At 42.0% G+C, this 23,384-nt stretch overlaps 1 protein-coding gene across 3 annotated transcripts in view; it reads right to left on the minus strand.

The window, feature by feature from the left end:
- Positions 1 to 2,585: 2,585 nt before the first annotated feature.
- EMC2 (ER membrane protein complex subunit 2) overlaps positions 2,586 to 23,384 on the minus strand; it is a 145,130-nt gene continuing 124,331 nt past the window's right edge. For 2 of the 3 annotated variants that reach the window (XM_033933216.1, XM_033933215.1), the window contains exons 9-11: positions 14,619 to 14,729; positions 13,032 to 13,136; positions 4,047 to 4,133 (exon numbers count right to left, since the gene is read on the minus strand). In XM_033933216.1, the coding sequence (XP_033789107.1) occupies positions 4,047 to 4,133; positions 13,032 to 13,136; positions 14,619 to 14,729 (303 nt within the window). Of the gene's footprint in view, positions 4,134 to 13,031; positions 13,137 to 14,618; positions 14,730 to 23,384 lie in introns of all 3 variants that reach the window. The other variant, XM_033933214.1, reaches the window with a different exon arrangement.

A 23,384-nucleotide genomic window follows, 5' to 3' on the forward strand; every position in this document is an offset into this window, starting at 1 on the left:
TCCTAGGGGACCCCCCAGCCAGTCGAGTTTTCAAGATATCCCTAATGAATATGCATGAGAGAGATTTGCATACCTGTCGCTTCCATTATATACAAATCTCTATCATGCATATTCATTAGGAATATCTTGAAAACCCGACTGGCTGGGGGGTCCCCTAGGACAAGGTTGAGCACCACTGCTTTAGGTGCTTATTGTCTTAGATCAGTGGTTCCTAACCCTGTCCTGGGGGACCCCCAGCCAGTTGGGTTTTCAAGATATCCCTAATGAATATGCATGAGAGATATGCATAAAATGGAAGTGACAGGTATGCAAATCTCTCATGCATATTCATTAGGAATATCTTGAAAATCCAACAGGCTGGGGGGTCCCCCAGGACAGGGTTAGGAATCACTGATCTAAGACAATAAACAACAAACAGCCAGTGAAATTTACAGTGCAGGAATCAGTCCGAGATGATTAGAATACCCTTGGGGAGACCCCTAGACATGCAAGAATAGAATGGTTTTAAGCTCCTTTTAAAACATCCGAAGCTGGAGATTGTATGGAGAGTTGTGGGTAGAGAGTTCCAGAGTTTGAGTACAATACTGAAGAGCAATCTTCTGTAAATTTCCAATTGAACTAATCGTGAGGACGGGACTTCCAGAAGATGATCATCTGAGGAACACAGCACCCTGATAGGCTGGTATCGTTGCAACAATGTGGAGATAGTACCCCCCTGCAATGAAGAAGACTGTTTTTGGATTATTATTTTTGTAATTTTTTTTTAGTTTTTGATGGTTTTCTTGGGATTAAAGCCAATTTTATATCTCTTTAGTTCCTTACGGAAGCCTGTGGTGAAACACGTTCGTGTTGAGGAAGAAAAGATTCAATGTTGGAAAATGGACTGTTTTTGGATGTGTATTTGAATTTGGATGTTAAACTGAGACTGATTGACGGTGTGATGATTGTTTTGAACACTTATTTTTTCAACGAGGCATAAAGCCACTGGTGACTTTGTGCTGCAATCTTGGTATTGCTGTTTTCAGTCATCATCGTGTTTGTAGCAATGTGACATGAAGATCCACATGCGGATGTGCCTCCATATACAAAAGATAAGTGATCTTTTGTATCCTTTTATGGGACGAGATCTCTGTTTGAGGTAGGCTATGATGCACTTGTTAAATTCAAGTTTATTAAAATTCAAGTTTATTAAAATTTGTTTTCTGTAATCATAATAAAAATGATAAAATGTAGGGAACAAATAAACATCAAATATATTACATTGAAGAAACATCAAAAGACAAACTTTCTTGACTGACGTGACTAACCAGAACGAAACAAACTAACGGAGCATAATTTACACAATTTATTTAATATTGTTTTTGTTTTCAGAGTTTAAGATTTTTTTTATAGGAAGGGATACCTTTTGCCAGTTTGATTTGTCCATCAGGAATGTGAGTCCTGGAGAGGACTGGTGACAAAACTTACATCTCAAAAGCTTCCTGTGGCTTATATCTCAAATTGAAGATGTTCCAGAGCATTCAATATCTTCAACATCTACATCCCCAATGAGAAGGATCATGGTCTAACTCGGGCACAGCAGGCACTAAGTATGGGTATCCATAATGAATATGGCTCTGTTGTGCCAAGTGCACTTTTATGAAGCTTTTGGGGGCTCTATTTTTGGACATGTCACCCAGAAAAACAGTAGCAATTAAATGACTCAATAATGAAAATACACTTGACATGAAGCACAAAGTCTTAATGTGGCCTACACCTAGCCTAACACAAAAAAATGAAAGGAAATGGAAAATGATGGAAAAGCTTAACTAAAGGTTGTAATGGGCAAATACAGCACAACAGCAGCAGGTCTTAAAGGAAAAACTTACAAAAATATAAGCAAGTTTAAGAAAAATTCACTGTGGAGAATGATAGAAACTACAGTGAAGCATATCGGCTAACTCCACAGAAAAATAAATACTGAAGTGGCCCCACGTGACAGTGGCAAGTGGAATGTGGCACGTATGTGCAGTAAGCCTACTCAAAACCTCTGGAAACTCTAGGCCGGTATACCATTTCCTACTCTGGCTCTGCTAGTGACATCACCCACATTGTAAGCACTTGCTATCCTGCTTTGTTCTTGGAGAACAAGGTTAATACAGTCTCCCCACTGTAGTTGTAAATCTGGATAATCTTAGATATATGTGGCTTTATGTTATAATTGTCTTGCTCAATTATTATTGCTAACTTTAAGCTGAACATCTCTTTGTAAACAGAAAACAGCAGTTCACTTTTGCATGGGGCATGCCACCAAGCCCTTTTAGAAAATTCACTCTCTCAAATTAATGGCTATGTGATCACAAATGTTGAGATGTGGACTCTCTCTCCCCTGATCAAAGAGACTGAAACAATATAAATGCATATTTTGTAATCTGTATGCTCATATGCTTGGGCAACATAGATAATGAGACACTGATTACAGATACAATTGAAATTTTCAGATGAAGGATTTTTTCAGCTATGGAATAAAAGGTTCTCTTCTTGCAGAGTGAACTAAATAAGGTGATCAGAAAAATAAATTATTATTACACCACGACAGATCAGGATTCAAGAAATGCAAATTACTTTATTTCTCTATAATAATAATAAGCTTTATTTATATCCTGTCATACCTGTTCAGTTTAAGATGGTATACAATAACGGAAAAGTACAGAGTAGGAGATGAATCTATTCGGTTTTAGACAGTATACAATGGTGGATAGAGTAGAGAGAGGGTGGTTACAGAGTGGGAGAGAGGGGTAAATAACAATATAAGTAAAGTAGGGAGCTGGGGGTAGGGACAGAAAGAGAGAGGTAGAAGTGGAGGGGAAGGGGCTTTCCAAAGGGGTCAGTGGATTGGAGGATCAGACAAACTTGTTGAATAGATGGGTTTTGAGGGCTCCCCTGAGAGCTTGGTACATTGGGTTTTCAAGAGGAGGTTGCTATGGGTGTTGTTCCATCTGCCTGCTTGGAAGGAAAGTGTTCTATCTAGGAATCTTTTGTAGTGGCATCCCTTGGGGGATAAGCTAACTCATATTTCACTGGATTTCTATATTGTTGCTCTGTGGCCCCACTTATGTTTAATTAGTTAGAAGCTCATAGAGTGTGTTCATCAATGGGCATTTGCAGGGTCAGACCATTACTGGGAAAGAAATAATTCTGTCTGCAACATTAAAGATGTCCAAATTTCAGATGACGCTTGAATCATTGTACAGTACTTAATTTATATAAGGAATTCACAGCACATCATTCGTATCTCAAAATGTCAAAACAAATAGCATTTTCAATGGATGATTCTGTGAGTAAAATGACCAGACTGAAAATTTTCCTCTTTCAAATGTAGCCATTCTGTACAACTTCCATACTTTCTACCACATTAAAGAGAGGAATTCCTATAGGCATGATTAGGATGAAGAGAATAAAATAACAAGAGGAATGGTGATTTTCAACTGGATACGTGCTACCTTGCACCTTTCTAGCCTTCCTCAGAAATCACAGAAACAAAGCATGTGGACTCTTAATATGAATATTTTTCACATGGGCTATATCTCCCTTTGATCGTTTGTATAAGCATGTGTGTTAAAAACACTTGTGTAGTTTGTCACTACACAGGCTATCTGAAAATTGCCTCCACAATAAACAAACCCATCCACCCTAATTGATAAGCTGTTTGATATTTGAACTTTATTACAAATATTCAAATAAACCAGGGAAATAAATATTTGCAAGGGCAGTTATCAGATAAGGTGCATTACATATTTGCAGACAAAGACTAAATGGTCTAGTACCATTGCCTAGATCAGCCGTCGATGCAATACATTCGTTTTTTGGTGACATGAATATATTCTTCAAATTGGAATCAGAGCAACAAGGGAAAACAAACTACTCATATCCTGAATGAACCTTGAGAAGAATAAGAAATGTCAACTGGACATGGCAGCTTGAAAGTATCATCTTAAAAGTAAAACAATGGAGATGCAGCCTGGCCACTGAACTGTCAAATCTAAACTGGGGTCATTGCCAAAGGTTTAGGATTGAGTGATCTGCAGGGTTTCCAACATGTCTTCTACAGCTTTAAGGGAGTACTTAGTTTCCTTTTTACTGCGACCTGCAAACTAAAACAGAGGGAGAACATTTAGATTTATATACTAAATGCATTCGCACACTTGTTTTGCTCAGTGAAACTAAGGATGAAAATACATTATTATTAATTTTCTACTACTGTAATTCAACTTGGCCTGGAGTCTCTAAATCACGTTGATATTGGCGACCGCCTAAAAAGCGGCAGCTGATCATATGTCAAATCGCGCAATGGTGCCCTATAGAGAATTGCTCCTCTGGGAAAGAAAGGCACCGGAAATGTAGGCCTGAATTTTCCAGGCCTACATTTCTGATGCCTGTCGTGAATCGCGCCTAAGTAGGCACTTTCGGCATTAGCTACACCCATAATGGCGTTAGATGCCTTCGGAGGCATGATTCTGGCTCTTTTTGTTTAGGTGCCAGTAGGTGCTTTCAATTTAATATTAATTGCCATTTCATACGGCTTTTCTCAATGAACTTAGGCCTACCGGTGCCTAAGTTTAGGTGCTGTTTTATAGAATTTCCCCCCTTATACCTTCTCTCTGCAGCAAAGCAACAACATTTCTCATTGTCTAATCTAATCTAGGTTCTTCTATTCCAGTCTATCTCCAAAAAGATTTCAAGCAGCTTACATAGGAAAAAGCATACAATGACTAAATCTAAAACACAACAAATGTCCATGTTATTACAAATATTTTTCAAATAAGTACATTTTCAAGTGATTGCTACACAGTAAACAAGTAGGCTGGAGAATTTGCTATTCTCCTGTTTTGTAGCTGCAATGCTTAGAATGTTAAAAGGGAATGGGGACTTGTATACCCGCCTTGTTGTGGGGCCTTGGAATTCAAAGCTGACATTCAAAGTGGTAGGCACAGGACATCGACCAATACATATAGCCAGGCAATCCCTCCAGAACACCTGTTCTCGGCTACACATGCAGAACACAATGAGTTCTTCTTCAAATACAGAATAAGTGACCACAAACTAAAAGTATTAATGTAGACAAACAAAACCCTATGATAGGAGGGAAATGACCTGGAAATATGCCCTATCTTAAGATGTCGGATTCTGAATGTACTGCACCAACAGAGAAACAAAAATATACGAGTACATTTCTTTGTGTATAGTCTAAAATACAAAGAAAGCAGAGGTAAATACTCAAAACTCACATATTGCATTCACTGTGACTAGATTGAAAATAAAATTATTGGTCTTACATTTTTTATCAGGCAATTTTATTTTTCTAATCATCTTGTTCTCTGTCTGTTTGCGCTTCCCTTTTCCCATTCAGTAGTATAATGGGTACACTCGACCAATCAACGTTCACCTCTGGGTTAGACCACACACACAGAAAATGGATCCTTTTAAAATATCTAACAGACAGACTGCAGAAAAATGTTACCCACCCCTGTTAAAAGACCTAATTTTTAGAGAGAAGTTAACAGTTTTGTGATAACAATCATGGCAGAAACTTTACTGAAGAGCATTTACTGTGATCAAAAGCAACAGGGAGCTTTGGGGACATAAACCCTCTTCTTCAAGCTGCTAAAAAGCACGCTAAAACAATCAACTGAAAAGATGTAGCAAGATGGGTTGCAGGCCAAGATGCTTATATTTATTTTATTTGTTTTCTATCCCGTCATCCCCAAGGACGACTGGGAGACTCCTCAGGGAGTGGAGACTGAGCAACTGGGAGAGTCCTCATGGAGAGTGGCTGAACAACTGGGAGAGTCCTCACGGACTGGAAACTGAGAGTCCTCGGAGTGGAGCTGGAAGGAGTAATAGCTGGAGGGCCTGGTAGAGCTTGTAGTTCATGGGGGGGGGGGGGGGTGGACCGGTGAAGATTGTCTAAGACCCTTGGGGACCCAGAAGGCTGGGGATCAGTGGACCAGCAGTGGCAGTTAGAAGAGTTAGTTTGAGGTCCTAGGCTAGTGGGGACTGGCAAGTGACTGGTGGTGGCGACCGGCAAAGAGACCAGTAGATGGTACCGGAAGCTGCCAGAAGACCCAAGAGGAAGCAGCCTGTAGACCCCAAGAGCATTGGCCAAAGGTGACTGGCGAGTGACTGGCAAAGGGACCAGTGGGGCTGGTGGCGACTGGTGGAGAGACAGTTCAATGGTACTGGAAGCTGACCGAAGACCCAGAGGGCCAATGAAGGGTTAGGGAGAACCCAGTGATGACCAGGGAGTGTCTGGAGGGACCTGGTCATGTGTTTTAAGAGTGTTGTTGTGTTTTAACAGAGCCCAGTGAATAAGAAAGAAGACCAGAAGTGCCTGGAGATAGAGGGCATGATGGGTAATGACCACTCTGCCCGATTACAGCCCCCCTTAAGTCATTAACTTTGAGGAATATACTTAGAAGCAATACAGTATATTTTAAGACATGGTTTTAGCTGAATGTAAGTAAACCAAATACTGTCAGCTTTAAAATGTACTTTTTGTTCCCCAATGTCTGATTACTACAGAAATATGGAAAATCTAGAAGGCATCTTCCTATAATTATGCAAGTTTAAATTCTACACATTACTGCTGTGTGGATTGTAACCCAGTGAATAGAAAGCTGCTGATTACCCCATGCTGATTTCAAAATGAGTTTTCTAATCACACTGACAATTCCCATTACTCATCAGCTTTATTTACTGGTTAAGGTTGGTGTTTTTGACAGTGAAAAACAGATATCTTTAATATACCTACACTAAACTTTTTCTAATGGAATACTATCCCTAATTAGCTGATAGTAAAACAGCCTTTTCTCTAATTAAATGTTATTTAAACACCCAATAAATTTTCAATGTAATGGTTCTAGTCTTTCAATACTATTGTATTATACATTTAAATCTTTGAATTATGATGTGACCTTTCTCAACTGTAATTAATTTAGAAAAATTCTCATAACTTTGAAAGAAAGATTACATGATCAAGTATAGGTTCCATCAAAGCAGTGTTAAACTTAAGGAGTTATTAACTTTCTTTTGAACATAAGAATTGCCGCTGCTGGGTCAGACCAGTGGTCCATCCTGCCCAGCAGTCCGCTCACATGGTGGCCCTCAGGTCAAAGACCAGTGCTCTAAATCAGTGTTCTTCAACCACCGGTCCATGGACCAGTGCCGGTCCACAGAAATTTCCTGTCGGTCCACAGGGCCAGCACGTGCATCAGGCCCAAAACAGTGTTCTTCAACCGCCAGCCCACGGTGCTATCGATGCAGCATTATCTTCGAGCCAGCTCCCTCTTCCTAACTGATTCAGTGCACAAAGCCACGGGCAGTGGCTCCTACGGGCATCCTGCGCCTGAACCGGAAGCCTTCTCTCTGATATTGCAACGTCAGAGGGAAGACTTCCAGATGAGGCACTGGACGTGCAAGGTGCAATTAGTACTATTATGAGGTCTGGGTCTGGGATGGAGATTGGGTAGAGATGGGCGGGGTCTGGGCCATGACTTAGCCCAGTGTTCTTCAACTACCGGTCCACAGACCGATGCCGGTCCACAGAATAATTCTTTTATTTCTGCCGGTCCATAGGTTTAAAAAGGTTGAAAAACACTGCTCTAAATGAGTCCAGCCTCACCTGTTTATGTTCCAGTTTAGCAGGAACTTGTCCAACTTTGTCTTGAAACCTTTTACACTATGGTATAATAGGATTCTCCATGTTACTATTAGATTGCCAAATTGTCAAACATATTTAAAGAGGGACAAATGAGAAACTTCTAATATTCCTACTAAATGGTTACTGTTTCCTTAAGCTATCATCCTTAAGCTATTATCCTTCAGCACTTGAATTCACCACTTGGCATCCTTTCTCATTTTGCATGTGCAGAGTAGGTACAATCCACCTTTGAAATAGTTAGGTTCCCATAGCTGACCTCCTTGATAAAAACCTTTGAAGAGTGTCATGGATTTCTTTTTATTTCCATTCCCTAGCTGATAAACTCAGCAGTGCCTGGATTCAAAGAGAACAGAATGACTTACTTTTCTTCCTCCCTTTCCCAAGCAAACAGAAATGAGATTAATCAGATGGTTAGGGTGTACCAATTCCATGAGAAAAAGCTTTTGCGTAAAACATTTTAAGAACCATCTTTATGCATGGGCATCTATATGAAATCAAAGGAACGAATGGTTTATGATTTATTCAGTATTTATTATACCACTCTTGATACAAACTGTATAGCAAAGCAGTGTACAATCAGAATAACAAAACATGGAAAGAAAGCAACGCCAAAAATTATCAGAAAAGGATAGATCCACAAAGACAGGCTCAAACACAGCATTAAAATAGATCATACAGTTAAAAATAATACAGTATATACTTAAATATAAGTCGATCAGAATATAAGTCGAGACCCCCTTTTCCCCCTAAAAGGATGAAAAATAGTTGACTCGAATATAAGTCGGGCGGCTTAATATTCAAGTGCTCTGGCCTGTCAGGCACAGCACCCAGCCCCCTCTTCCTGCCAGGCACTATACCCAGCACCCTGCCCTCCCTCCCCTGTCAGGCATTGCACCCAGCCCCATTCCTTTTCTCTCTCCCTCCCTCCCCATCAGACTCTGCATCCAGCATCCTTCTTTCCCTCCCTCCCCTGTCAGGTTCTGCACCCAGCACCCTTCCTGCCCTCCATCCCCCGTCAGGCTCTGCACTCAACACCCTTCCTTCCCCTGTCAGGCTCTGCATCCAGCACCCTTCCTTCCTTCCTTCCCCTGTCACTCTGCACAATCCCTCCCTCCCCCTCCCAGGTTCAGCACCTTACCCCTTCCCTGCCCTAAACTCATACCTCATCTGCTGATCCCGATGGAGGTGCAGCGGGCAGGAGCAAACTTTCTGAGTTCCTGTCTCGCTGCTAACTGGCTGCTGCGAGTTTCTTCGGACGCTGAGCAGCAGCGCAATTTGGCACTGCTGATCAGGGCTGAGTGGCTTCCTTACTGGCTCCCGCAAGTTCTCACGAGAATTCATGGGAGCCAGTAAAGAAGCCGCTCAGCACCAAGCAGCAGCGCTAAATCGCGCTCCTGCTCATGCTGCTCAGCGGCTGAAGAAACTCGTGGCAGCCAGTTAGCAGTGGGGCAGGAACTCGGAAAGCTTGCTCCTGCCCACTGCACCTCCACTGGGGATCGGCAAATGAGAAATGAGGCTAGGGCAGGGAAGGGGGAAAGGTGCATAGCCTGCCGGCGGCAGCCTGCAATAATTTTGGGAGGGGGCGTTGGCTCGAATATAAACCGGGACCTCCATTTTTGGGCCAAAAATCCTGGTTTATAGTAGAGTATATACAGTACTCTGTCAAGTTGCAGGTAGATTTCCAGCCATTATATCTCGTCAAGTAGGGCAGTGTTTCTCAACTCTGTCCTGGAGTATCCATAATGAATACGTATAAACATGATCTCCATACAGTGCCTCCATTATATGCAAATTTCTTTCATGCATATTTGTTGTGGATATTCTGAAAACCTGACTGGCAAGGGGCTATTCCACAACTGAGTTGAGAAACACTGAAGTAGGGAACACTTGAGTAAATAGGTATGATTTCAGCCTAATTTTGAAATTTGCAAATATCAATTATGTGGAAGTGAGTTCCAGCTGAATGTTGAGTGCTTTCAAGGTGAGCACAAAAAGGTTCAGAAAGGACAAAATGATTTCATTAGTTGAACTTAAGTGATGAGAAGGTTTATAGGGATTTAACTGTGAGAAAAAGATAAAGTGGAATGCCTGTAAATAATAGTGAGAATCTTAAATTGATAATAATACTGTAGCAGGAGAATTTACAAGTAGCCTTACTGAGTCAGAACAACAGTCCATCTAGCCCAGTATCCCATTTTCATGGTGGCCAATCCAAGTCATAAGTACTTGGCAAAAACCCAAATAGTAGCAACATTCCATGCTATCGATGCAAGGCAAGCAGTAGTTTTCCCCCATGTCTGTCTCAATAGCAGACTATGGACTTTTCCTCTAAGAACTTGTCCAAACCTTTTTTAAAACCAACTATGTTAACTGTTCTTACCACATCCTCTTGCATTACATTCCAGAGCTTAACTATTATCTCAGTGAAAAAATATTTCCTCCTAATGGTTTTAAAAGTATCTCCCTGAAACTTCATCAGGTGTTCCCTGGTCTTTGTAATATTTAATGGAGTAAAAAAAATGATCCATTTGTACCTGCTCTACACCACTCAGGATTTTGGAGACTTCAATCATGAAGGACGGGCTACTGGGCTTGATGAACCTTTGGTCTGACCCAGTAAGGCTATTTTTATGTTCTAATGAGAGACAGCATCCATGTCCAAGACAGTATTTACCAATCTCTTCTTGGAAACAGAGTCTGACTTCTGAGGCTGAGGATCAAGGAGAGCCTCAGAAGCTAGAAATAGAACATAGAACATGATGCCTGATGCATCAGCAAAATGAGCTCTGGTGAAAAAGGCACCGGAGAAGCTGACTGGGACCCAGCAACCAAAGAAGCAGATTGTAGGGAATGAGATCCTGTAGCAGAAAGAGCCAACTGTGCCTCCCAAGAGCTGCACTCACCTGGGGAAACTGAGCTACAGGTATCCAAAATGGCCGCAGGTATGAGAGGAGAAGAGCCGGTGGGAAAAGACAGTGTGGCACATGTCAAAACTTGTCCTGAGCAGGAATTTGATGGGCCTGCTACATCGGTTATTTAAATCAGATATCTCTACAGCTTGCAGACATATCTCATACTGACTCAATGTTGTGCTGCACTTCCCACAGCACGAGCAGTGTTTTAACCATGGTACCAAAAGAGAAAGCAAAACTGCAATGCCAAGACAATAAAAATTTAAAGGTATACTCTCAGGCTTAGTCAGATTTCCCTGACTTTTGCCAGTTTTTCTGTCCAGAGACTGCATAAAAGTAAGCAACCCCCCCTCCTATTACAGCCGTACAGCCTGGGTTTCCGCTATTCTCGCTAGATATCCAGCACTCTTTTTTACTCTGGGTTGTTTTGTTTTATTTTTTGTAAGGAAGGAGAAAGAGGAGAAATGTAGCAGGAAGGTGTGGGCAAAGGACCTGGCACTATCAGGTATATCCCTAGAGAAGGCACTCCAGAAGCTTAATCATCCCCAGCTCTAGTGATCTGGACCAAAGCCAGAACAGGAACAATAGCCCAGGATGAGACTAGGAGCTTGGGAAAAACTATCCACTGCCTGCTGAAAATAGAGAACATACAGACTAACTGCGGAACATATGGTCCTATATGGACAGTGTTCTTTATCTCAACCTCCTGGTAGATGGTCACATTCCACAAGTCTCTAGATTTATGTGCTACTGATGACATGGGAATCTAAGATTTTGCACATACAGTAAAAGTCCCTTTATTTAGCACACATAGGAAATAGATAGTGGTTACCGTATTTTCACGCATATAACACGCGCGTTATACACGATTTTACAAACCGTGCATAACCTTGCGCGTTATACGCGTGAGCGCGTTGTACAAATTTTTTTTTACATAGTTCCCCCCCCCCGACGTCCGATTCACCCCCCGCAGGACCGCTCGCACCCCCACCCCATCCTGAAGAACTGCTTGCACCCCCACAGCCTCCAGACCCCCCCATCATGTAGACGCTCCTACCGGTGTCCTGCTGCTTCCTCTTGGCGGTCCTGGCCTTCTGTGAGCCCTGCGCCTGCGCTGCTTCCTCTTCCGGCGGTCCCGCCCTTAAAGGTCTACATGATGGGGGGGGGTCGGGAGGCTGTGGGGGTGCGTGCGGTCCTTCAGGGTGGGGGTGCGGGTGGGAGTGCATGCGAGCGGTCCTTCGGGTTAGGGGTGCAGGTGCGGGTGGGAGTGCGTGCGAGCGGTCCTTCGGGGTGGGGGTGCGAGCGGTCCTGCGGGGGGGGGGTGTGTGAATCGGATGTCGGGTGGGGGCATCAGGCTTTCAGGATGGGGACAGGACTTCAAGGGGGAGAGGAGAGTTAGGGCGGGCGAAAGGAGAGTCGGGTGGCCAGAGGAGAGTCGGGGCGGGCGAAAGGAGAGTCGGGCGGCGACGGGAGAGTCGGGGCAGCATGTGCAGTATACGAGTGTGCGTGGTGTACAAAATTTTTTTACATATATTTCGGTTTCCCGCGCGCTATACCCGTGTGCGCGTTTTACACGGGTGCGCGTTATCTACATGAAAATACGGTAATCAATTTATTTGATAAATCTGAGAATCCTCTGTTTCCAGGGGAAGGAGGAGGTTGCACTGGGGTGGACAGAGCACACAGCAAAGCTGAGGCAGGATGTTGGGCTCAAAGTAAATTGTTTTGATGCAGAATGTTTTTTCTAATGTTCAGAGCAGAGCTTACTCTGGTCTCTAATCTAGCTCTTCTTTTCCTGTTATTTTCCATCACTTCTCCTTCTGTTCATTCTCAGGAACAGGAATGGAAGGGATAAGGCTAGAATAGAAAGAGGCAAAAAAGAGCACAGCTACTCTGTTCCTGAATACCAAACCTTCCTCTCTTGTCACTTCCATTAGCTGAAGATGTAGCCTGAGAGAGATGGTGGAATAGTAAAGTGCTGGGTAATGAGGCTTTTCTTCTATTTATTATTCAAACTAATAATCTTTTCCCCCAAATAGATTCAAAGTGATTTACACCAAAAACATGAAACAAATCCAAAACCAGACAATAAGCAACCAAACATAAAATATTCAGTCAGAATTAAAACCTAAACTGTAAAACAACCTGCAATTATCGAGTGATTTTAACTTCACAGCTATAAATACCGTAATATTTATTAACACAGAATCCTAAATAAAATACTATCAAAAACAAAATTAGAAAAAGCACAAATCAATATCGAACACCACAAAGACAAACAGATCAAATAATATATTTAGTACATTAGAAATGTGTTTCTTTTCTGCATATCTATTCTTTATAGGCATAAAAAAGAAGATAATATACAATGAAATATTTAATAATATAATCTAATATTTTGAAAAGGATAAATTAAATACCTGATAAGCTCTATTGATTTGGCTGGCTGCCCAAGTTGTATACTTCATATTATCTTTTTTCATTTTTGCACTTGCTTTAGGATTGGAAGCAATATGACTTGCAGACTAGAAACATCGTAAAAAGATCATCAATCAAAAAACTATTTTACCTAACATCTATAATTTGTAAACATGCTGGTTGATCATGAAAACGATTTAATCAGAAAAAAATGCCATTGACAAAAAATTAATGAAAAGCACAGAGAAGTATATATAAAGGTAAGACATAACATTAGAGAAGATACCATCAGGTTATGACGATGGCATGCAAAGAATATATATATATTCAGTGCTGTTATCTAGATAGGAAGTAGAGCTAAATATGCATAGAAAGCAGTTGTCAGCAGCAGCCATACATATAGTAGTCACACATATAGTGGAGATATTCAGTTGCCATACATACACTAGTGTGATATGGTGGTTAGAACTATAGCCTCAACACCCTGAGGATGTGGGTTCAAACCCCATGCTACCCCTTGTGACCCTGGGCAAAGTCACTTAATCCTCCACTGCCCCAGGTACATTAGATTGTGAGCCTACTGGGAGAGATAGGGAAATGCTTGAAGTACCAGTACATAAACTGCTTTTAGTGTGGTTGTAAAACTACAAAAAAGGTGGTATACAAGTCCCAATCCCTTTCCCCTTTCTCTTAATTTAGGACTGCTTTTCTCAGCCCTAAATAAATTAACCTCTTTAACCATACAGATAGTGGCTGAATACTGCTACTATAGTATCCAGAGAGAATTGTGGCATTTTATAGGGATTTTTGGCAGCACTGTCCACAAATAAACATTTAAGTCCCTGTGAATATTTATTTTTTAATTATTTTAGTTATTTATATACCACCTATTAATTGGCTAAGCAGGTTACATTCAGGTACTCAGTCATTTGTTCCTCTCTGTCCCAGTGGGCTCAATCTGATGTACCCTATGTATTTTGGAAAAGAACAATGGCGTTTACAGGCAACTGACTTGCTTGTATGACAATAATGAACCCCAAACCAACTTTTTTGAAGGGGCCAACAGTTAAGATGGTTGGGAACTACATACCCCATTTTCCTATGCCATTCCTTTCCCCTTCTCCTTGCCTAGCAAAATTAAAATACCTTAGCTGGTGGACCATGCCCTGGGTCAGATAACGTGTGGTACTCAGAGGCAACAGGTTGAGCCACTAATGCTGGCACCAGAAGTATGCTCAATTCTACGAGGATGCTGCTGGCATCAGTGACTCAACATGCTGCTGCTATTGCATGTTAGTTTACCCAGGGCAGGCTCCAGTTTGCTTCAGCTGGTGGGATTTGGGGATTCCCAACAGTATATACAAATGGTATACCTGGCTGCTGAGTGGGCCTGAGGAAAAAATGGTTGATACTACAGAACATCACACACATACAGCGGGATTATAAAGAAAGAAAACATAAAAGTTATTTTTGATTGATCAGCGTGCAAGGATATAGCCAGAACTTCAGTTATATGTAAAAGGCTTTCAGAATGAATTACAGGAATCACAGTTTAGGAATGAAGAAAATGTTCATATATTACAACTTACCATGTAAAGACCATACAGAGCTCTCATATTTCTGTTGTTCAATTTCAAAGCTTGTGCAAAGTATTTCCTTGATAATTCGAGATTTTCAAGTCCACCTTGTGTGTACTTGACCTGATAAAAATTTAAAATAATCAAATTACTTTAGTTTACAGTTTTCAAATATAGTAGTGCTACCTTGAAGAACAGATAGAAACTGCCCATATTAAGAGATAAAAATGGATCACTTCATAGCAGGTGTTCTCTAAGTATAGTAGGCCAAGTATTGTCACATGTGGGTGATGTCATCTGATGCATCACTGTGCAGATGCTGCCTATTGTATATTAAAGAACATTCTAGCAGCATCCTACTGCTTATGCATGGTTGCCTTCCTGTCAAACATGCAAGCATGGGTCCATCAGTCAAACGATAGAGCTGAAAGAGACATCTCCTAGAGGAAGTGGGAGGAATGTTTTAATAGAAACATGATGGCAGATAAAGGCCAAGTGACCCACCTAGTCTGCCCATCCGCAGTAACCATTATATCTTTCTCTCTCTAAGAGATCCCACGTAGAGAATGACACAGGGACAAATTTTTCCCCGTCCCTGCAGGAACTCATTTTCCCATCCCAGTGAGTTCTTTTCCTGCCCCATTCCTGCAAGGTCTGTTCTCAACAGCACAAGCCTCAAACACTTTAAAATCATAAGTGTTCAAAGCTTGTGCGGTTAAGGCAGAGTTTACAGGAATGGGGCAAGGCCAGGGACAGCAAAAAACCTCGCGGAGACGGGACAGGGAAATTCAGTTCCTGCGGGGACAAATTTGTCCCCGTGTCATTCTCTAATCCCACGTGCCTATACCAAACCTTCTTGAATTCAGACACTTGGCCTGTTGTCCTCAGAGAATACCTGCTAAAGGCAACTTCACTTTCTCAGAGGAAAAGTAGACCAGCTGTATTCACAAATGTGGGAATCCCTAGCTGCCAGGCTCACTGAAAACAAAAAAGCAAAGACAAAAGGGTCTTGAAATCGATTAAAACCTAGTTGTGAAGGTTCAGTCTGGAACAGAACAAAACTGGGCCTAAGAGGGTGGAGGTAGATTCTAGACACCAAAGAAGAAATTCTCTAAGGGCCACCTAAAGTTAGGTGGCAGTAGGCATATGAAGCATGCCTACCGGCACCTAACTTAATTATTTTTAATTGGCTTTAAGAGACACGATAATTGAACATGCCATTAAAAGCTGACTACAAAACAATTAAAATAAAAAACAGGCAGTGCTAGATGCATTCTGCGACTGGTGTTTACGTCCCTGGTGCACCGCAATACCTAGTGATGCCTAATGTGGAAGTAGACATGGTTAAGAGGTGGTGCCAGAATTAGGTCTTTGAAACCCTAGCCTACATTTCCGGCACTTAGGGTCTAATTCTGGAAGCGGCATCTGTCGGTGATTCACACACAGGGAAAAACGTGATCTTATGACAATATGCCAACTTCAAAAGTAAGGCAAAAACAAGACCATCCAAATTTCCACAGGAGAAGAGGAACAGATCTAAACAAATGAGACTGTGGAAACTCAATGTTCTCGGACCTTTGTTGGTAGTTTAATCAAAATTTTCTTGATAAAAGCAATGTCAGTAAAGAACTCAATCAACATGTGTCATAAGAGAACCCAACAGGGGCCGTGTTTCAGAAGGCATAAGTAGAATTCCAGATATTTTGGGATTGAGAGCGCCAAGAAGTAGTCTTTCAAGTTTTCGATGGGGAGCATCAATGTCTACTGGAAGGTATGGAAAACCTTTCGTATGCTGAAAGATTAGAGAAACTGGGGCTAGAGAAGCGGAGACTTAGAGGGGACATGATAGAGACTTACAAGATCATGAAGGGCATAGAGAAAGTGGAGAGGGACAGATTCTTCAAACTTTTGAAAACTACAAGAACGAGAGGGCATTCGGAAAAGTTAAGAGGGGACAGATTCAGAACCAATGCTAGGAAGTTCTTCTTTACCCAGAGGGTGGTGATAGGACAGAGTACGGTATTGGGGTTCAAGAAGGGATTATACAATTTCCTGAAGGAAAAGGGCATAGAAGGGTATAGATAGAGGATTACTATACAGGTCCTGGATCTGATGGGCCACCACGTGAGCGGACTGCTGGGCATGATGGACCTCTGGTCTGACCCAGGAGAGGCACTGCTTATGTTCTTAAGAGCATAGATAGCATTGTGTTAGTGTAGACCTGGAATCAGTACAATGCAACATCAAAGTGCTATTCCTAGGCTAGGCCGGTACCAAGGAAGGCGATGTAAGCTCTGGTATCGAGTGCAATTTGTGTACCGAACTTCCTTCGGTAAAACTCACTGAGTTGTTCGTTGAAGATATGCACCGGTACCTTCGGTGCGACAGCTGCAGCATGGATCGATGGCTTCAAGGGAAAGGAAAATCATAATATGATGTTCCCTTGAGATTTCGAAATTCATCAATGCTGCAATGAAAAAAAACTGGAGTTGGTACCCTTGGCCTGTATATGCTACGTTCAGCATGAACCAGTACCAAGGGATTTAAAGTTAGTAGTGGTGTCACATGCAAGCAATATTCGTCTTGAGGAATTCCTTCAGATGAACCTGGAACAGTGCACCAGTACTGTTGGATCATTCGCTGGTACCTATAATGCTGTTGAGGTTAACTCAATGTAGCTCCTTTGACGTTGAAGAAAACATGCCCCGTCGATGTATGAAGAGGAGGCACCGGTACTGTATGCTGCTAACTGGTACAGAAGGTGCAGCAAGAGTCGAAGCGTGGTTGTCTCAATAAGTGATGCACTTTAGAAATGACAGCCTACATTGAAGAAAGATGATGTTGACGAGAGGCATGCATCAAATAGATGCGATGCTAGATATGCCAATGATGCTATTTGAAGTTGATGTCTACTGTGATGGCGTCTCCACTGCGATGGTGTCGATGAAAGGCATGCATCAAATAGACTCGATGCTAAATATGCCACTGACACAATTCAATGTTGATGTCCACCAGTACCAACAGGAATTGGCACTACAGAAAAGTCCAAATGGCTGGAAATCAGACCTAATATTCCTAAAAGAGAGAAAGAAAATATTGTGGATGTTTGTTATATTTGCTTTTCTCCTTCTCATTCTTTTACTTTATTTGTGTATCTAGCCTTGGAGTCAGGGCCAGCCGAAAAGGACGAGACCATGGTGGAGTAGAAAAAAAGGCTGAAAAACCATTGAGACTAATGGTAGGGGCAATGGTTTGAAAGTTGTCTGCAGGCCCCTTGACACTGAAACATGTTAATTTAATTAATGTAATTTCATTTTTATAAAGTAGAAAACGAAACAATGAACAAGTATGAAAATAATTGGAAAAAAAAAAAAGCAGGAAGGCAAACTCGAGGGTAACAAAGTTGATACACATCAACTCTGTGGAAAATGAAAAACTGATGACCTCACGAGCCGGTGTTGGGCAGAAAGGCACTTGGTGCATGCACAGTGCAGGCAGTCGCAAACCTGAAAATCTTAAAGTGCCAATACACTTTTAACTGTCCGTACCGGACTCCATGGATGACATCAACCACATGTGAGAATATGCTGCCTGCTTGTCTAAGAATAATGAGGCTGGTGGTTAGGCCCCAGACACCAATGTACCAACTGTACGAGTCCAACACTGAAATCAAGAAAAAAAATCGCAGCCAAATTAAATTCCTCATAATTCAAAGTAAAAATGGGCAAAACTCAAACTGAGGCCAGTGTTCAGGCCTAAGCGAGTCTAAAGACTGACAAAAAATAGAAAGACAACTTGAAGAGCCAAAAATAACTAAGATTTAAGAGAGGAAGATACAAAAACTAAAATATTGAGGAAAATAAGTAAAAAGGAATAAAAACCCACATAGAAAGGCATTTGAAAATTCAAGGAAAACACATGCTGAGAGGAGACCATAAAGACACATCCTTTCAGTTCTGTGGAAAAGAAGAGACTGATGGACCTGCACATGCTAGAACTTTCACTAAGTGTACGCATTGGGCTCCATTAGATGTCATCACCAACATGACAGAATACAACTGGCCTGCTATTTTACTTTTTTTTAAATTAAATTATTTTTATTGGGAATTTAAAAAAACCCCCAAAAAACAGTAAATGACATAACACCCCCTCCCCCCCGAGTATATCACAATTCATGGAAAATGAAACAAAAAAATGGGTACAATCATACAACCAAAATCAATGATCAAAAAACTTTCTAATACAGAGCAAGCTCTTCAACTGTAATCTTAATATAACATCCTTTGAGCATATTAATATGAAAGAAAAGGTGACCAGATCTTGTTATATTTAGAGGCTTTAGTGTGGCACTCGGCCAGATGATATACCATCCTTGCAATGTGTGATAAATAGTTCCACTAAACAGTACCCCTGCGCTGGTAGTGCCCGTCTGAGTAAGAGCATAGTCAGAGTGTCCTGATCGGCCCCAGCTCCTTCTGGCACACTAGCCTTAGAAACATAGAAACATAGAAAGATGACGGCAGAAAAGGGCTACAGCCCACCAAGTCTGCCCACTCTACTGACCCACCCCATTAAGTCTGAGTGCTAATGACCCAGCTCCTTAACTTGACCCTCGCAGGGATCCCACGTGGATGTCCCATTTATTCTTAAAGTCGAGCACGCTGGTGGCTCTGATCACCTGCTCCGGAAGTTTGTTCCACTGATCCACCACCCTTTCTGTGAAGAAATACTTCCTGGTGTCACCACCAAATTTCCCTCCTCTGAGTTTGAGCGGGTGCCCCCTTGTGACCGAGGGTCCCTTGGGAAAGAATATGTCATTTTCCACCTCGACACGACCTGTGACGTACTTAAATGTCTCTATCATGTCACCCCTTTCCCTGCGCTCTTCTAGAGTATAGAGCTGCAATTTGCCCAGTCTTTCTTCGTATGAGAGACCCTTGAGTCCGGAGACCATCCTAGTGGCCATCCGCTGGACCGACTCAGCTCGAAGCACATCTTTACGGTAATGTGGCCTCCAGAATTGCACACAGTATTCCAGATGAGGTCTCACCATGGTTCTGTAAAGTGGCATTATGACTTCAGGTTTGCGGCTAACGAAGCTTCTATTGATACATCCCATCATTTGCCTTGCCTTGGATGAGGCCTTCTCTACCTGTTTGGCAGCCTTCATGTCTGCACTGATGATTACTCCCAAGTCCCGTTCTTCTGAAGTCCTAGCTAGTGTTTCTCCATTCAAGGTGTATGTTCTGCATGGATTTCTGCTGCCGAGATGCATGACCTTACACTTCTTAGCATTGAAACCCAGCTGCCATATCGAGGACCAGTTTTCCAACGTGATCAGATCATGTGTCATGCTATCCTTGAGGTTGCTTTCGCTTACTGTATTACACAGTTTGGCATCGTCGGCAAACAGTGCTACTTTACCCTGAAGCCCTCGGGTCAAGTCCCTTATGAATATGTTGAAAAGGGATGGTCCCAGGACTGAGCCTTGCGGCACTCCGCTGGTCACCTCCGAGGTCTCAGAGAGGGTGCCGTTGACCATCACCCTCTGAAGTCTTCCACTCAGCCAATCATTGACCCATGCAGTTAGTTTCTCACCTAACCCCATCGATTTCATCTTGTTTAATAGTCTACGGTGTGGGACACTGTCAAAAGCTTTACTGAAATCCAAGTACACTATGTCCAGAGACTCTCCCGAGTCTAGCTTTCCTGTCACCCAATCAAAGAAGCTGATTGGGTGGACCCGGGCACAATTCCCATTTCCTGGAAAAGGGGGGGGGGCAGCCAGCGAGGATGCCTGCAGAGGAGCGGCTGGCATCAGTTTCTTTGCCAAATATGCCTGATACATCATGTTAATAGATTCAGGGGAAAACCACCATCTGGGGCAGAAGACCCTTCTTAGCATGCCTGGAGAACTTATGAGCCTTAGCCGACAAATCATGGCTGCGCTTGGCAGGAACGGCCATTATGCCTTCTTCGGGGCCCGCGGTCAGCATTTTCGGGTTCCCCCAGCCCGAAACAGAGGCAGGGCCCCATTCAGAGATCTAAAGCACTTGTACTGCTAAAATTTCGCCCTTCTCGCGCTACAGCACACATGGAACACGGCCACTCTCCAGATAGCCATCTACTGCAAATAGGACATGAATCTACAGAATCTAGCCTGGGGAGTACATCTGAGCAGTTTTCTTGCAAAAACGAAGCTGGTAGAAGATAAAAATAACTTTAAATCCAAATCAGGAAAATCCAATATGGCCACCGCGGGTGATATTTTCAGAATAAAATAGCCGGGGAAAAGCACAGGGACCCCTAAAACATGGCAATATTTGGATTTTAGGGGGGAAGCTAGGGCAAACTCCCAAACCTTTTGAAAACCACTATTAGAAACCGCCTAAAATCGCTGATTCAAGCTGTCGGCTTCATACTCACTGTGCCATGAGGTGCTGTGTATTGATGCAATGGAAGCTGAAACAGCTAACAGGGAGATCCTCTAGAAGTATCAAAATTGGACTGCTGGTCTTCTGACTACCTCACCGGCCCAATACCAATGAACGGACACCCGCACGGATATGACTTGGTGGAGGGACACAGTCTGCTCTGATCTCGGGCGCACCTCCATGGAGCCATGCAACCTGTGCTCAGACCCACTAGCAGATGAACTTGGGGTAAGCCAGCTCCCAAAGGAACGGTCCTTGATACCCAAACCAACAGGCAGCCAACCCCCTGGAAGCAGACTTTACACAAAGTCTGTGATCTCCCGCAGCCAGAGTTGTCCCCACAGGGAAACTCTGCAATAAAAGGACGGAATTTGCAAACAAAAAGACCAAGTTTCTGCTCTAATCTTTTGTATATTTCATCAATATTTTGTTAACCGAGTCGAGCACTCTTGTAGGGATGAACTGGTATATAAAATCAAAGATTAGATTAGATAAAAATAAACACAAGCAGAAAAGACAAGCTCCTATAGTCTGGCTTGTAGGAAAATAAACTGGATTCCTGTGGGGCAGTCCTGAGGTAAAAGGAGAGGGGCTGAAAACATTGCTTGTTGGAGGCTCCCTATAAGCTGTCTGGCAACCATAGGAAAATAGCCCACAAGTCCAGGAAAAGAGCAGGAATGTACAAGAATACATCATTATATATAGTCCACAACAAGCAGCTCTATAGATCTCAGAGCACTATTTGAATGGCAAGGAGGACCCTCAGCAGGTTCCAATAGGTATCTTTGTCCATGAATGAAAATTTTTATCAAACAGCCTTTGGGAGTAGCAATGGCTCCAACTACAGCCTTTTTTAAAATTTATAAATAAAAGACTGTTAAGATCTCAACATATTTTCAGAAGGTCCATTTTTGGGTAAGATTTATTGATGTCTGCTTTTAATGGACTGATATTGAGGGGGTCTTTTGTTAAAGGCTTAATAAGTCTCAAGAAACATTAAAGTTCACAATCTATTTCTATAAAGAAGATATTTATTTTTTAGATGTGTTAACAGAAAATCAGCTGGTCTTTCTATAAAACATTATAATGGAAACAGACAGACTATAACACTTTTTTGATGAGAATTCAAGCTGACATCTTATTGTACTAAGGAAGAGCTTGCCAATATCTCAGTTTCTGAAATACTGTAGGAATTGTTCCGGTGAGGAAGGGTTTAAGAAGCAAGACAGATCATTAAAAGAATGACTTCTAACTACACGGTACCCATGTACAGTAGTTAACCAAGCATACACGAGAGCAAAATGTGATAGATTTTTATTATTACAGAAAGCTTCACTGGAAGAAATAAGTGACAGAATAGTGATATTAGATCATACTAATACTAATACTAAAGAGACCATGAAGATTATTAGACAGTATTGGAATGTTTTGGCTGTGCATCCTTTTTTTTCGAGGGGGATAATAAGGCATTACATGTACCAAAGGATCACTTGGGTCCTTTGTTTGGTACAGGCGGTATAGCAAGTACGATAAATAATAATAATAGGGGGAAAGTTTTTTAAAGAAATTTTGTGCTCATCTGAATTCCAGTACAGGAGGCTCATGTGAATATGTCTGAATTAAAGGAACTTGGTCAGTACTTCTGTGCGATATGCTACGCTTGTCAAACTATTTTATGTATTACTACTACTATCTGTTCAGTCGTCTCCGACCCTTGGATACTCTGTAGGCTAGTCCTCTTCATGCTTCCTGTTTTCCATGGCTTCTTTCAATTATTTGATGTTCATTCCCATGTCATTCCTGATGGTATCCAGCCACCAGCTCTTTGGTTTCCCTTGCTTCCTTTTACCAGAGACCATTCTAAATAGCACCTCCGTTTCTAGTGAATTTACCCTCATCACATGTCAGTTTCTCTCTGGTAATCATGCCTTCCAGGGACAACTCTGGGTTTATATGATGTTCAGTTAAAGTCCCATCTTCTCACTTTCTTCTTTCAGCTTCAGGATCAACTTCTTGAGGTCTTTCTCACTACGTCAGCAGTGTAGTATCTCAGATTGCTGATAGTTCTTCCACCTATTTTCACCACAACACTTGAATCATCTAAGTACAGCTTCATCATGATTACTTCTGCACAGAGGTTGAAAAAAAAAAAGGAGAGAGGATGCATCTTGAACCATTCTGTATCTCCATACATGGTTCACACTGTAGCTTCTTGATCATAGAGCAATCTGATTAACCTGATCATGTGCACTGGCACTCCTACCTCACTCGGTGCTTCCCAAAGCTTGCCATGCTCAACGCAGTCAAAAGTCTTGGTATAATCAATGAACACAGGTAGAGCTTC

This window comes from Geotrypetes seraphini, chromosome 2 (genome assembly GCF_902459505.1).
Source record: "Geotrypetes seraphini chromosome 2, aGeoSer1.1, whole genome shotgun sequence".
Lineage (NCBI taxonomy): Eukaryota > Metazoa > Chordata > Amphibia > Gymnophiona > Dermophiidae > Geotrypetes > Geotrypetes seraphini.